This window comes from Athene noctua, chromosome 14, assembly GCF_965140245.1.
Source record: "Athene noctua chromosome 14, bAthNoc1.hap1.1, whole genome shotgun sequence".
NCBI classification, from domain to species: domain Eukaryota; kingdom Metazoa; phylum Chordata; class Aves; order Strigiformes; family Strigidae; genus Athene; species Athene noctua.
In genome coordinates, this window is record NC_134050.1 from 2,459,554 (window position 1) to 2,473,149 (window position 13,596).

The 13,596-nt window shown below is 35.6% G+C and overlaps 1 protein-coding gene across 1 annotated transcript in view; it reads right to left on the minus strand.

Moving 5' to 3' along the window:
• Nucleotides 1–13,596, minus strand: part of PPFIBP2 (PPFIA binding protein 2) — a 105,220-nt gene that overhangs the window by 71,192 nt on the left and 20,432 nt on the right. Inside the window, exon 3 of the mRNA XM_074918039.1 lies at nucleotides 1,249–1,463. Coding sequence (XP_074774140.1) covers nucleotides 1,249–1,463 — 215 coding nt within the window. The remainder of the gene's footprint in view (nucleotides 1–1,248; nucleotides 1,464–13,596) is intronic.

Genomic DNA, 13,596 nt, shown 5'->3' on the forward strand with positions numbered 1-13,596 from the left:
CCAGATTCAAACTCTCCAAAACTTGGTGGTTCAGGACCAACTTTATTGTGAACAACTCCAAAAATGTATGTCTTTCATGCATTAAAAGCATCTTTTAGTTATGGCAAAGCTTTAAAAAAAGCATTAAAGTTTCTGCTAAGGCAGGAATTCAGCAGAAGCTAGCATGAGGTTATGAACTCAAAATCTAATACTGTAAATCCAAATTAAACATCGCCTTCACCTTTTGCTTTCAAAACTGGTACCACATTCTCATTCCTTTCTCTCAGAGTCCCAAACAGAACTTTCCAGCCATAAGCCTCTGGAGAATGCCAACAAACCAGCAGTTGACAGGTTCAAACAAAAGCAGCTACTTCTGCAACAATGTTAGGTTATAATAGGCACAAGACAGCTACAACAGATGATACACACTGAAACAGAAGCTACAGACACAATTACATAAAAGTAACGTGCACTGACAAAGCCAGAATAAACCCCATTAATCTAGAAAACTTTTCTGAAGTTTAGAAAGTGATAGGTAGCTTTCACTCATTAGGAAACCACCATTCACTTGCAGTGACAGGCTTGGGGAAGAGGAGTGGTCTGGCAGGACTTGCTGCTTCTCTTCCTTTACATCCAGTGGGGTCTCTTTCAAGGTCTGTCTGAAGATCTGCTCCTCACCTGGTAAGCCTCAGTCCTTTCCAATACAGTCAAATGCCAATATGAATGTCTCATATTCAGAAGATAGAGCTTTCCTGCATTTACCACCACTGCCTTGTGTTCAAGATACTTTGGAGATTCACAATAGTGATATTTAAGGTAAAGGAAATGTGGTGAGGAAAACGATAGGAGAATCACTAAATTTGAATTTGTCCCTTTGACAATGCCACCATATTCCCAATTGGTAGTTTAAAAATGAAGTTTTATAACTAATCATAAATCCGTTTGGTATCTCAAGCAAAGTCCAACAAAACCAAACCAAACCAAAAATAAAAAACACAGAAAAGGTAACTTGTTTGGTAGTTCCTATTTACTCTTTTCTCTCACCAAGGACAAAATAAGGTCTTTTACCAGCTTCTTACACTCCTATATCTGCCTTTTTAGTAATCAGCACTAAAGTGGCAATATTCTCAGCTTTCTATGATTGCTCACCATCCCCTGCAGTTCTCTAAGTATGCAGATTTCAGCTACTATAAAAATAATTGAAGTATCAAAATACTTGAAGCAATGCTGTTTGTAAACAAAATGAAAAAGCTATAAATAACTACTCACCAGATTCTCTTCAAACCACTCCCGTATACACACTACTGTGGCCCCTGGAATTTGATTTCGCAGTGCTTCTTTCTCTTGAGGATCCTCTAGCATTTCCAATGCCATCTTTAGATCTTCCAGCAGATGCAAAATTTGGAATGTGCCCAAGTATACTGATGGAGCAGGTGACACAATATCGTAACCACCATTAGCATACTCTGTAGCTGATTTTGTACCTAAAACAAGTAAAACCAGGAGAGACAATAATGTTATATGATTGTTTTGTAAGTGACAAATATATAGGCACTACACACCACAGAATTCAGACTTCAGATGCTGACAAGTATCAGTATTTCAGCCTTAGAAAAACTTGAGGCAGTCTCTAGATAAATAACGAACACCAGAGAATTAAATGTGAGAGGTATGTACAAACATATTAAAGAATTCTGACCTAGAAAACATTTGCAATGTTTGTTAAATTATAAATGCCAAAACCTTACCACGAATGACCTGTAATTTTCCATGGTTACCATGAGATGTCACTAACTTCTCAGCTACATAGCTACAAGTCCCCACACTGAGCAGTGTTAAGAAATGTAAGAAAGATTGATGCAGTTCTTTAACAAGAAACTTAGATGAAAACAGATCGTGTTACCAGAATTAGAAAAATATGTGACCTTGAGAAGGTGTAAAACCCTCCCACAGAGAACAAAACTCAAAAAGTTAGCAATAAAAATGACTAATGAAACTTTGCTAGCTCTCTAAATTACGAAAAGCTCTCTAAACTACACCTCCCTCCTGCCATATTATTTTGTCAAGAACAATAAACACAGCAACAAACATATCTTACTCGATGAAAGAATTACAAATAATACAAATCCTAATATCTCTGAATCTTTTTGTCTTGATATCCTGTGTTTCAATGAGATGCACACTAAAATGAGCTCTCTTTTTTCAGTCCTGAATTTTAGACCTTGATTTCATTTAATATCCTTTTGTTTCTTTAAGAACTAGTCAGATGGAAAACTTCTATTTGCTCTAATTTTTACAATTTTTATTTACTATTCATTGCCTCATGTACAATCACGTCTTCATTCCTGTTCTCTCTGGCATAAGCAATCACATTCTCCCCCTTTATTTGACTTCATGGGAGATTTTTTTGAGGCTTTTAATCATTCATACTGTACTTCTCCCAATCCTTTTTATTTTGTAACACTATGTTGGATCCACAGAACATCTAGTATTCCTTAGAAGGCTGTATCATGGATCTACACAAGGGGATTACAATAAACTCCATACTATTCTTTATTTTACTCCTATGTTTAACATCATTTTCATCTTAGTTATGAAAGGAACAGAAGTCTTCACTAAGTCTTTGACAATTACTTGCTAAGCTTTTATCCTGAGCAGATGTATCTAATTTGAAACTTAGATGTACATAAGTAATCTAAATTTTCTACTTGAACGCACACTACTTTGCACTAATCAATGTTAGTTTGCCTGCTATGGCTATTTATCTACCACGATTTGGACATTACAAACTATGTTTGAGCCCAATGGTTCATTTTATTTACAGCCTGATGTACAGGTAATACTTCAATACACTGACTCGAAGTTGTGGTACACTGAAATGCCTTCTGAACCCAGGTTAGTTTTTACCCAGAATGCTAATTGATCATTTAATCCTAATAACTGTTTGCCATCTCAGTTTTTGTGTCTCATTTTGTGAATGCTTTATTCAAAGCTTTTGGGAAAATTCTAAATAGTATTAACCAGGTTTTCTTCAAACACTGCTTTAATGACACAAAGAATATTGTCAGATCCATTATCTTGGAAAAAAAAAAGTGTGGTTTGAATTCTACTGTACGATCCATACGTTATTTTGTTTGCTTTAAACAATGCAAAATCATACATAGAAATTTCCAAAGTTTTACAAGGCTCAGTAGTAGGGATGTTTGTGTGTTTCACAGTCTTAACCTCTTCTCAAACTCGGAACATTCCCTGTTTGATCCTGTTGACTTCCGCTGCTTCTGAGCTTATTTTAATACCTCAAGTGTGAGATCTCAATTTCTGACTACGACCAGGTCCAAGATAAAGTTTCTTCAATATCCGGTGCAACAAGACTGCTACACAAGACAACCTCACCTCATAAATCAACCTTGTCCTCCTGAATTATTTCTTTTTGAGGAGATGATCGACTAACTGTTTTGCTGGATTTGAGTATTCTAATCACTACAAGATATTTTTTAAAATATTTCTATACTCTCAGCTACTTAAGCCAGCTTAGTTGTTTCTGCTTATGTACTTCCTAATGAAGATTAATATTAAACACTAGCAACTAAAAATAGCAGATCTCCAAATTCTGTAAGAGCCATTTGGATCATATCACCTCTTAAATCTTGTCATTTGGCCAGAGTGGCTCACTACTTACTTTCCAAAAGAGATATGCACACAAACTAAAATCTGGCACTGTCTTCTCAAGTATCACTGATGACACTTTTAAAGATGTGGCTTCCTTGGTTATTGTGATGTTCAGACTTTTAAACTAGTTTTTTCACTCTTTCTTTTGGAAAACTCCCTGCTAATTTTTTCTGTCTTTAATCTTGGCAAGCAAAAGAACTGTCACCCTTCAGAAATTCAGTTCTAGAAAGGCAAAAATTCTCAAGTGCTGGAGCACAGGAGACCAGGCACACTCCATATGTATGCTTTAGTTACCCCAAGCTCTTCAACTGAATTTTTAGACTGGCTGAACTTTAAGCATCCTCAGTGTCTCACATTTTACACAGCAGTGGAAGGTCATAATTTCTCAGAACTCTCAAGAACTGGGTCTCTGTGTAAGGCACATGTGCCGAGTTTCCATAGGTGTAATCCAAGGTGGGTTTTGTCCCGTTCTGTTTAGGGACATTTGGAAGGTGGTAATATGTTTTTACTGGGAAAGAACATCAACTTGATGTCTAGTGATTGAGACAAAGTCCATTTTGTTTTTTTCTTACTGTTCCCTTTCCTGCCTCAAGTTTTACTCCAGTTTGCATCAAAGAAGAAATAACAAAGAAGCCAGAAGAAGGAAATATTTTTCTATTGATTGCTAAAAAAAAAAAAGGAGATGCAACAAATGAAAATTGTCAAAGACATCCTTATGGTAAACTTGTGTTCCTTGAACGACCTAACAACACACAAAAGCTGGTATAACTTATGATTTACCCCATACTTATGGCTGAGAATTAATTTTAAGCACAAATAATACAAAATTTTAAAAATGCAGAGACAATAAAGATACTTTCTTAGCTACAGATATTTTCTTAGCTAATAACAGTAAACCGATAGCACAGTATTCGTTTGCTTACATTAATAAAGATGTAGAGATCTTACAAGTGAACTGTCTGTAAATTCTTATACGCACTAGTTCCATTAAACCTTGACAGGAAAACCATCGCTGATTAATAGCAACTAAAGTTACAATGAAGGAAGCAGAGATTGAAAGGCTCGATTTCATTAATAATTTTAAATCTTTCAACTAAGGTTATTATCCATGAAAGAAATTATTAATATATATATATATATATATCAGTACTATTCAAGATTTGTATTTAGACTTCAAAAAGCAGGCACTGGTGAGAGAAGAATGTACCCATGTCTGATAATATCAGAAAGACAGATGAAACCCCAAACCCTATCTGTAACCTTATTATGCTGAGAATACTGGGCATAATTCTGAGATGCGCTGAGGATTCTAGCTTTCAGCAATCAAATTGCCACTACTTCCAAGTCACTGGGATCACAAATACTAAGCAAGGACTTAAAAGTGCTTTCCTTTGCTGGATAGGGGCCAGAGGGCTCAAGAAAAGATACAAAGCCCTCCCATGAGTAACTCTCCTTGCCTGGAACAGGAGCTACCCACAGATCTCCATGCACCACCAAGAGAACATGACCCTTCACACCTCTCCATCAAACACACACACACATTCCTTTCAGAAATTATCTTTAAACTGGCTTGCTATGGGTTGCTACTGTAGTCCCTTTTCCTATCCTGGCTGAAATACAAAACTAAGAATTCCTCTGAATGCCACAACTAATGCATTTTATACTAGGTCAAGAAATGCAGAAATGCAGAGTTCAACTCAGCATTTTAATTCAGAAAGCTTCCTGTTTTACTGCTTAAATTCAAATGAATCACAGGCTTGCTTCTCTTATTTGCTTTCCATATAGTTTCATAATAAGTAGGATATATATTGCTCACCAGAAGGAAAAAAACACACCCTGAAAAACAGAAGTAAAAGTGCGTAGGAGTAATTAATTATATTTCTTTGCATTAGTTTAAACCTTCACATCATGCTGCAAAGCACATTAAGTTTTAGCACCAGACAGTAAGAATTTGGATCTCCTGGCAGACTGATGCAGCGATGCCACAGTGCAAACAGAACCCTGTTACTGCTGTACTCTACCATTAACAGCAATTAATTTATGTGTAGCTTTACTACAGATAGCTGAAGTGGGGAAGAATGTGGTTCAAGCAGGACAATTTTATAGATACTCAGGAAAAATGAGTGCAGTTTTGAACTCTTGCAAAAATACTCGTTTTGTATAGCCTTGAGCAAGTCAGTCTTTCCGTGCCTCGTGTTTTCCCAGGGGTAAGCAGGACACAGGGGAATCTTTTGTCATTATGTTTATATAACACTCAACACCATGGTTTCCTAGTGTACTACTGGAACACAATTAATCATCATAAATGTCCACCTTAGAGGAGTAGAAGAGAAAGGAAGGGGAGAAAAAAGTATTGCGACCAAGACAGTGCAAGCAGCTCAATTCTGGCTTCCACAGACAGACAGTGGATGAAGGAGGTTAAACATTGCTGCACAGTATACGTATGGTAGAAAGAATAACAAAGGTGATAAAAAAAGGAAACCAACTTTTAAGTTACACATTTCCTACACCCTGACCATGCAAGCACATTTTTAGTTCAAAGTTCCTTGCAATTAGCTGAATAGCTTCAAAGAAACATTCCTTTTGGGCAAATACATAACCTATTCAGAAAACAACACTACTGGTGGCTTGCAAAAATAAGTTACTAAGCAGAAGTAAAGAAAGAGACAGAAAGCCTTGGCAGTTTGAAAATGCACTCTCCACGGTTTATGTCGCATACATTCATCCACCACTCAACTTTCATCACTCTTTGCAGCAGATAGTGTTTCTGATCTCTCACTTTTCCTTGCACCTTCTGATCCGCTGCATTCATCCTTATTATCTCAATATTTTTGTTCCAAAACTGGCTGAGTTTTAGAAAAAAAATTCCCAGTAATACACAACTCAACCATCGGTGGTTAAAAAGAGATTTTCTTAAAACTACTGACTCTTTAGTCCAGAAAACAGCAAAAAAAACAACAGAAGCCCCACAACAAAACTCAAAAGCTACCTCTATGCTGAGATAAGGATCACTTTCTATCACACTGAAATACTCAAGGGTAACAGTTTGGATATCTGACCAACAGGGGTTAGAATTAAATTTTAAACATACATTTTCTCTGGCCTTTCAGTCAATCATCACATTGTTAAAGAACATTTAATTTTTTTTACCTGAGATTTTACTCAATGACCGTATAGGATGTCCAAGATCTTCCTCTCTCCTTCAAGACTACAAAGTGTAAATTTCTTTGAAGTACAAGTCTCTTTCTCATGAAGATAGCCTTGAAAATGTGAATTTATGTAAACTAGTAGTAAGGTCTGGATGGGACATAATTCAGCCTCCTTCTCCTGAGCCTTCTGCCAAAGAAGTGAAGAGGTAGCTCACACAATCCTTTCTTCTAATACTAATGCAAAATACATCACAAATGGTGTGTTTTGAATCATAGCTCATATTAGCTTCTCCTCAAATCTCTCCTGTTAGATCTTTAACTACAGGGAACAGTACTGTTAAGCTGGATTAGCAGGAAGCCCTAGGAAAAAATTTCCAAGCCTAGAAATGTTAATGACCACAGTCAGATGAAAGTTCCATGCAGCTCGGACGATTTTCAACTGAACTTTATTTACAATCACGCGTGGAATCCTTGAGACAATTTTCAAGAACTGTCTATAATTTCTCATGCAAATTATCTATGTAATTACTCAACCTTTTTCCTTTTACATGCTTATAGACTCTAAGCTGTGATGTGCAGCACATTAGGTACTGTATACACAACTATGACAAAAAGATCTCTCCTATCCAGAAACACAAGCTCAGCAGCCAGGAAAATGGATTATGCAGCTATGATGGAGCTTAAAGGCCAAGTCTCCATCGCACAGGAAAAACAGGATCGACGCATTTTATTAAAGACAAAGAACACCACATACTTGGACCAATTTTCTCTTTTTTTTTTTTTTTTTTTTTGTATTTACAAAAAGTGTATTTAGGGCCAGCGAAACCATTAGTCTAATTAAAACAGTGTTCTGAGACAAGAAGACATCTTTTTAGGACAAAATCCATATCTGTTAGTAGTAAGCACTAGTAAGCTACTGGTAACATGAATACTGTTTCATGAAAAAAATTAATCTCTGAAAGCATAGGGAAAATGAGAGCATTCAGTTTGTGAGGAAATAAAGGCATCTTCCTTTATAAAATTTACACTATTTTGATTTTTAAAATGACTCTTTCAAATCAATTTCATTGCCTTAAAGTAGGAAGTTGAGAAGCTATGATTTTGAATTGAAAGAAATGCTATTTTTGATAAAACTTCTTAAACTTTAGATCTTAGAGATCAGTTCACTAGCCTGTTAAACAACTGAGTGGTTCATGTACTGAAAAACAGATCACATCATATAAGCCACAAAAGAATCTTTGTCTCTCAGATTTTCAATCCTGTGGGGTTATGGCCATCATGCTTTAACTGCCTTTCTTTGCTACATGATGTATCTGCAGCTATTTATATTTCTGTTTCTTTTCCATCCTTTTTCAAAACTTAATACAAATACCGATGATGTATGGATTCTGTTTTGCATAAACACAACGCAGTACTGCATTTTTGGTAAACTGATGTAGGTATATAGGCCATGACAGTATTTTGGGGGTTTATATTGACAGAACTGTTTATCTGTAGTCAGAGATAAAAGATTTAAATTAGAATATTTCATTTTCTCCACTCTGAATTATTTTTAACTTATTTTCAAGAAAACACCTGATTTTGTTTTGCTAGAAAAGCAGGAACACATGCAAGAGAATCTGAAGACCAACTTGATCAATCAATCACTGTTTGACTTGGACTTTCAAAGGACAATTTTATCTTATACAAAACAATTTTAAACATTTATTTTTGTAAAAAATCATTAAGTGTTTATAGGAAACAAGTTCTCTGTGCTTTCTGCTCCATAAGATTTTGTAGTACTGTCCTGTTTACAGAGGGAATCCATCCATCAGAGAGTCTTCACTCTCTATCTTGTGCTCATACCCCCACTATCTGTGAGAAAATATGCTTAGGATAGTGAGAGTATGTGAAGCATGTTTTGGGACAGTAGCCCAAATAGTTATAATGACCTCTTGCAAAGTTAAGCCCTCAAAATTGAGGAAATTCCAAACTTCAGGTTGCTCTGGTAACCCTGGGTAAGGAATGAGTAGACAATGCTGCAAATGTACAATGAACATGCAACTTGCTGTGATTTTCACATGCTTTTAAAACACAGATCAAAACTGCACCTGAACAGTTACGCAAGGTCTTAACTTGAAGGCTACAGCATGTGCAAAGCCCCTGCAAAATACAGCATCAAATGGCTGTAATCGTTATTCAAGCGTGTGCACAGTTCACGAGGCCGTGTCTTAGATGTTGTTAACAAATCTAAAAGAAAGACCACAGACAGCTGATGTGAAAAATTACATATTAACTAGACAGTGAAATGCCAACTTTTTAATTTTTTAAAAGATTTTAAATTGTTATAAATCTGCTATTGCTGACATCTAAGGAATTAACTAATTAGCTCTTCCAAAGTAGAATATCTGAAGCAACATGCCAGCACCTAACAAGCTATAAGAAGCATTATAAAATAAACATTGAACTACAAATTATAAACCCTAAATATTTGTGTTCAGTTTTTATATTTTCCCCTTTAATGTCCACGATGGTTAAAGGTCACCATTTGTATCTTTTTTTTCCCCTCACAACACTCTTGATACAGAATTTTCTGGATCTGTTACAACAGGAAGTTAAATATTTCTCTACCAAACACCTGATTTCAAGTAATTTATTATTTAATTTCCTTTTTCATATCTCTATTGCTATAAGATCTATACATAAATATGCCCTAACTAATGGTTTCAAAAAGGCACTATAGTATCTTGTACGGTACAACTTTACAAATACTCACTGGAATTAACGCATAGCAGTAACAAGATAAACAAGTCCTGTAGATATATTATTTCTTTTGTTCAGAAAAAAGCCTAAATTATTGATTGAAAAAGAACAGAAAATAAAAAGAAAATACACTAATCATAACTGAAGCACAGTCTATTAACACAATTATAATTTATTTAGAAAATACAAGAAAACCACTGCAGCTGTTGCTGTTCAATTACTCTGACCAATAACAAAAGAAATTGCTCATTATTTAAATTATTGGGTTTTTTCATATTTATTTCAACTATAGTCCATGTCAGTTCAATGCTCTAAAATGAAATTCTACAAAGATCTCTATTAAAATGATAAAAAATTATACACCTTTACTATAGAAAATTACACTTTGAGTTTGAAAAAACGGTGGAACTTGAATAGGACAAAAGCGAGAAAAATATAACACCATCTGGCAGTATACAAATTGAAAAGGAAAAAGAGAAGCTATTCTCTAGTCATTCTACACAATCACAAGAGGCTCACCCTGTCCATCAGCTACATGTCACCCAGTGTGTAGTTCACATATGACCCATCCACCCCCCCGACACACACCACAAAAAATAGGATTAAGCGCTCTCTGTCTGATCTGGACAGTTTCAATTCCCTTGTGAAGCAGAGCAGAGTTGTCTATCTTCTTCACTTAAAGTGCTGGGAGACTAGTCCTTACATTCTGAATGAATCTTGTGATGACGTATAGGACTTTTCATGGGTAGAGGATGAGGTCACTAGGAAGTATTTTGATTTCCTATTATTTAAAAAGGAACTCTGTGAAAATCTTATTTCACAAAACCTAAAATTCATCCAGACGGGTTCAAAGGAGAAGGTTAGTATTTTTTTGTCCACTCCTGCATTTTTTAATCCAAGTTCTAATCACTTAATAATCTAACACATCTAGGAACATAGTGTAGCTCTGGAACTTGAACTCTATTGTTTTCATAGTAAAATTATGATGGGTCAGAACAATAAAAGAAAAAAAAGAAGGAAAAAAACCCCACAAAATCCTCTGCAAACAGGTCCTCCTTCAAATTCTGGCAAATAGATCCCATGAGGAAAATACATTAAACTTGATTTAAAATCTTGTTCATCTCTTAAGTATCATTTACTCTAAAGGCCCCCTTTTCAGCAAGGGTGTGGGAAGTGGTTGGGTTTGTAGCACACAGACAAAGCAATGAACTGAAAATAATCGTTCTGCCATCTCAAGAGAAGGGAATTTAAACATCGGTACTTGGACAACTGGCAAATTTCTAAATTCTCTGTATTTTTTAATCTTTCGGTACTAATACTGAAATATCAGTACACGCCCATGTGATAACACATTTAACTTTCTCATTATTTTTCAGGAAGCAGTAACTGCAGGAGCTCTGGTTAAAACAAAAATAATTAATTGTATTTACTAGTTGGTGAATTTGAAGAGACTCTGGAGCTGCAGCAGACTATAATATTGTGACAGGAGTTTTTATATCTTACAATTAGGGTTACTATTCACAAAAGGAAATAATGTATTTCCAGATTGTTGACAAAGACAAGCAGTTTGATATAAAAATAAAATAAAAAATATTTGAATTCATTAAAATATATGACAAAGAAAAAATAATCAAAATCTCTAGTTCTGTAAAGAAACACATTTTAATAAATGGGTACAGGCTGAATAAAAAGGAAAGCAATGACTTGGTCAAACCTCAGGGGGAAGCAATGCCAAAGTCATGCACCTGAAATAAAGAACGCACAGGCAGATCTGACTATGGGTGCCTTCTTCAGACAAAGCCTCTGTTTGGAGTGCAAGTCACTCTAGCTAATGGGTAAGTCATGTTCATTGACAATCACATTAGCCCTTTTTGCTATTTTAGTCAAATAAGACTAAATAAGGCTAATCATTTAGCATGCCTAATTTATATAGCTATGAGGGTGGGTTATCTGTACAGATGTACTGAAGCATAAAAGACTTGGGAACACTGACCTATCTGTCAAATTTGATCAAGGCCAATGAAATTCAATTTGTTAATCTTGCTTCACAATCCTACCCTCATGCACTCAAACACTAATACATTTTGTATTGCACTAAGATGCACAGTCTACTTTTTATTTGGATTAATCAGGATCATGTATGAGCTATGTTAACATTTGAAACAAGGGACATGACTTTTAAAATTAGAAGACTAAAAGTAGGAATTTTAAATCTGTAAATGTGTGTAATATGTATTTGTATGTTCAGATCTTACCTTAAAGGACAAGGCCACAATCTAATACTTTAATAATAACTAATACTTCAGTAATAACTACAGCTAATTAAAAAAATCAGGACTGTTTTATCACTAAACAGAGAGAATGCTGGTTTTGCACATATGTATATATACACATCTACTCAAGCTTCAAAAATTAACCAACGCAAGTTACACATCTCTGGACTTCTCACTTCTCTAAAATAGTGATTAATGCTCATTTTGTGCCTAAAGCAAAGGTTTCTGAGGCCAAGAGCATAGCTCTCCCAGTACGCCCTGAGGCTTCATTCCCAGGAAAACATCTTTTTCATCAGCTGCCTAAGTTTTCAACAGTCGTGAAGTTTAGCCTTAGTCTTTGAATCCAGTGCTGCCTAGAGATATCCACGGAAACTGGATACAATGAACTGAAATAGCACAAGCTCTGAACAGTTGATATTTTGCTGTTTCCAGACTATTCTAAGAGCATCTACATTTGCATAGATGATTTGTCCAATATTTGGTCATTATGGTATATATAATTCTGCAATTAGAAGACTCTCAGTCCTGATTTGTTTCATGACAGTCCTCTGGTCCTCCCTCTGAAGGCGTTTCCTACCTTATAATTGTTCTCTTGCCTCTCGCCATGCAGGACAAGAGAACATTCCTGTTTTCCAGTCCCTGCTCAAATTGCATACAGAAGCTTACTGGATTGAATTAGAGAGACTCAAACTTGAATAATTACTGTGTTCCTCAATTTGAGACAAATTGGGATAATAACTGTATCCAAGTATAGGCTCCAGCAGATATATTTGGTCCTTCGATCATACCAGACTATTCAAGAATCAGTTCTGGAATACACAGAACATTAGCTAGAAGAGAACGACCATAACAGACTTCACTCAACCTGTCTTGAAATGTCTTATCTATGTCTAGTAATGGAAAATAATAAAGTAAGGTAAACAACTTTCCCACCCACCTAAATTTTTACTTTATGTTATAACTAAAAATAAGTAAAAGAATAAATCAATATGATTTTTTTTACTGGTACAGGTAGATAAAATTCTGAGATCACATGGGAAGTATTCAGTTAACACTGATGAGACTTGACATTCCCATTGTCTGGGAAATATCTTGGTTCTCTTCCCATTAGACATCTTTATATAAGCCTGTTGTTCATATTATACTGAATATCAATGGACATTAGAATAAAAATTTAAGTAATGTGAAGTCATAAAGCCAACTCTCATGGAGAGGTTGCAAATTTGCTCGAGACCTATCCATGCACTGAGGAAACAAATTCTACATACCACTAGCATGCCTGAATCTTTTTGTTTTAGAGCTGAGGCACCAACACCACCAAACAGCTGTGAAAAATGAGTGGGGAAAATGAAAAGAATATTAAAAACAAACAAACAAACAAAAAAATCAAACCTGGCTTCCAACCTCAATGATTTTTCTAGCATGAAACTAGAGGAAACGTGGGATTTTCTTTGGCAGTCATATACTGTCATTTAATCAGGTCCGCTGCGTACTACAAGGCTATGTTTCCATACGATGGAAAAAATACCCAACTCTAAACAACTACTGCCTTACCCAAAACTAGCCTCACAACAACCATTTTTCAGAGCTCCCATTTGTGGAAATGCTACTGAGTAGCAATGTTGCCCTCTCAGTGGAAAAACCATACAGCCTGTAAGTCTGCAAAGCTTTTTGGAAGGGAATATGAAATCGCACCTTCAAGTAAAACTGAAATTTTTTCCAAACAAAACACAGCACTGCTGAGATAAGCAAGGCGATAGACCTGTTTGCTGAATACATGGTCT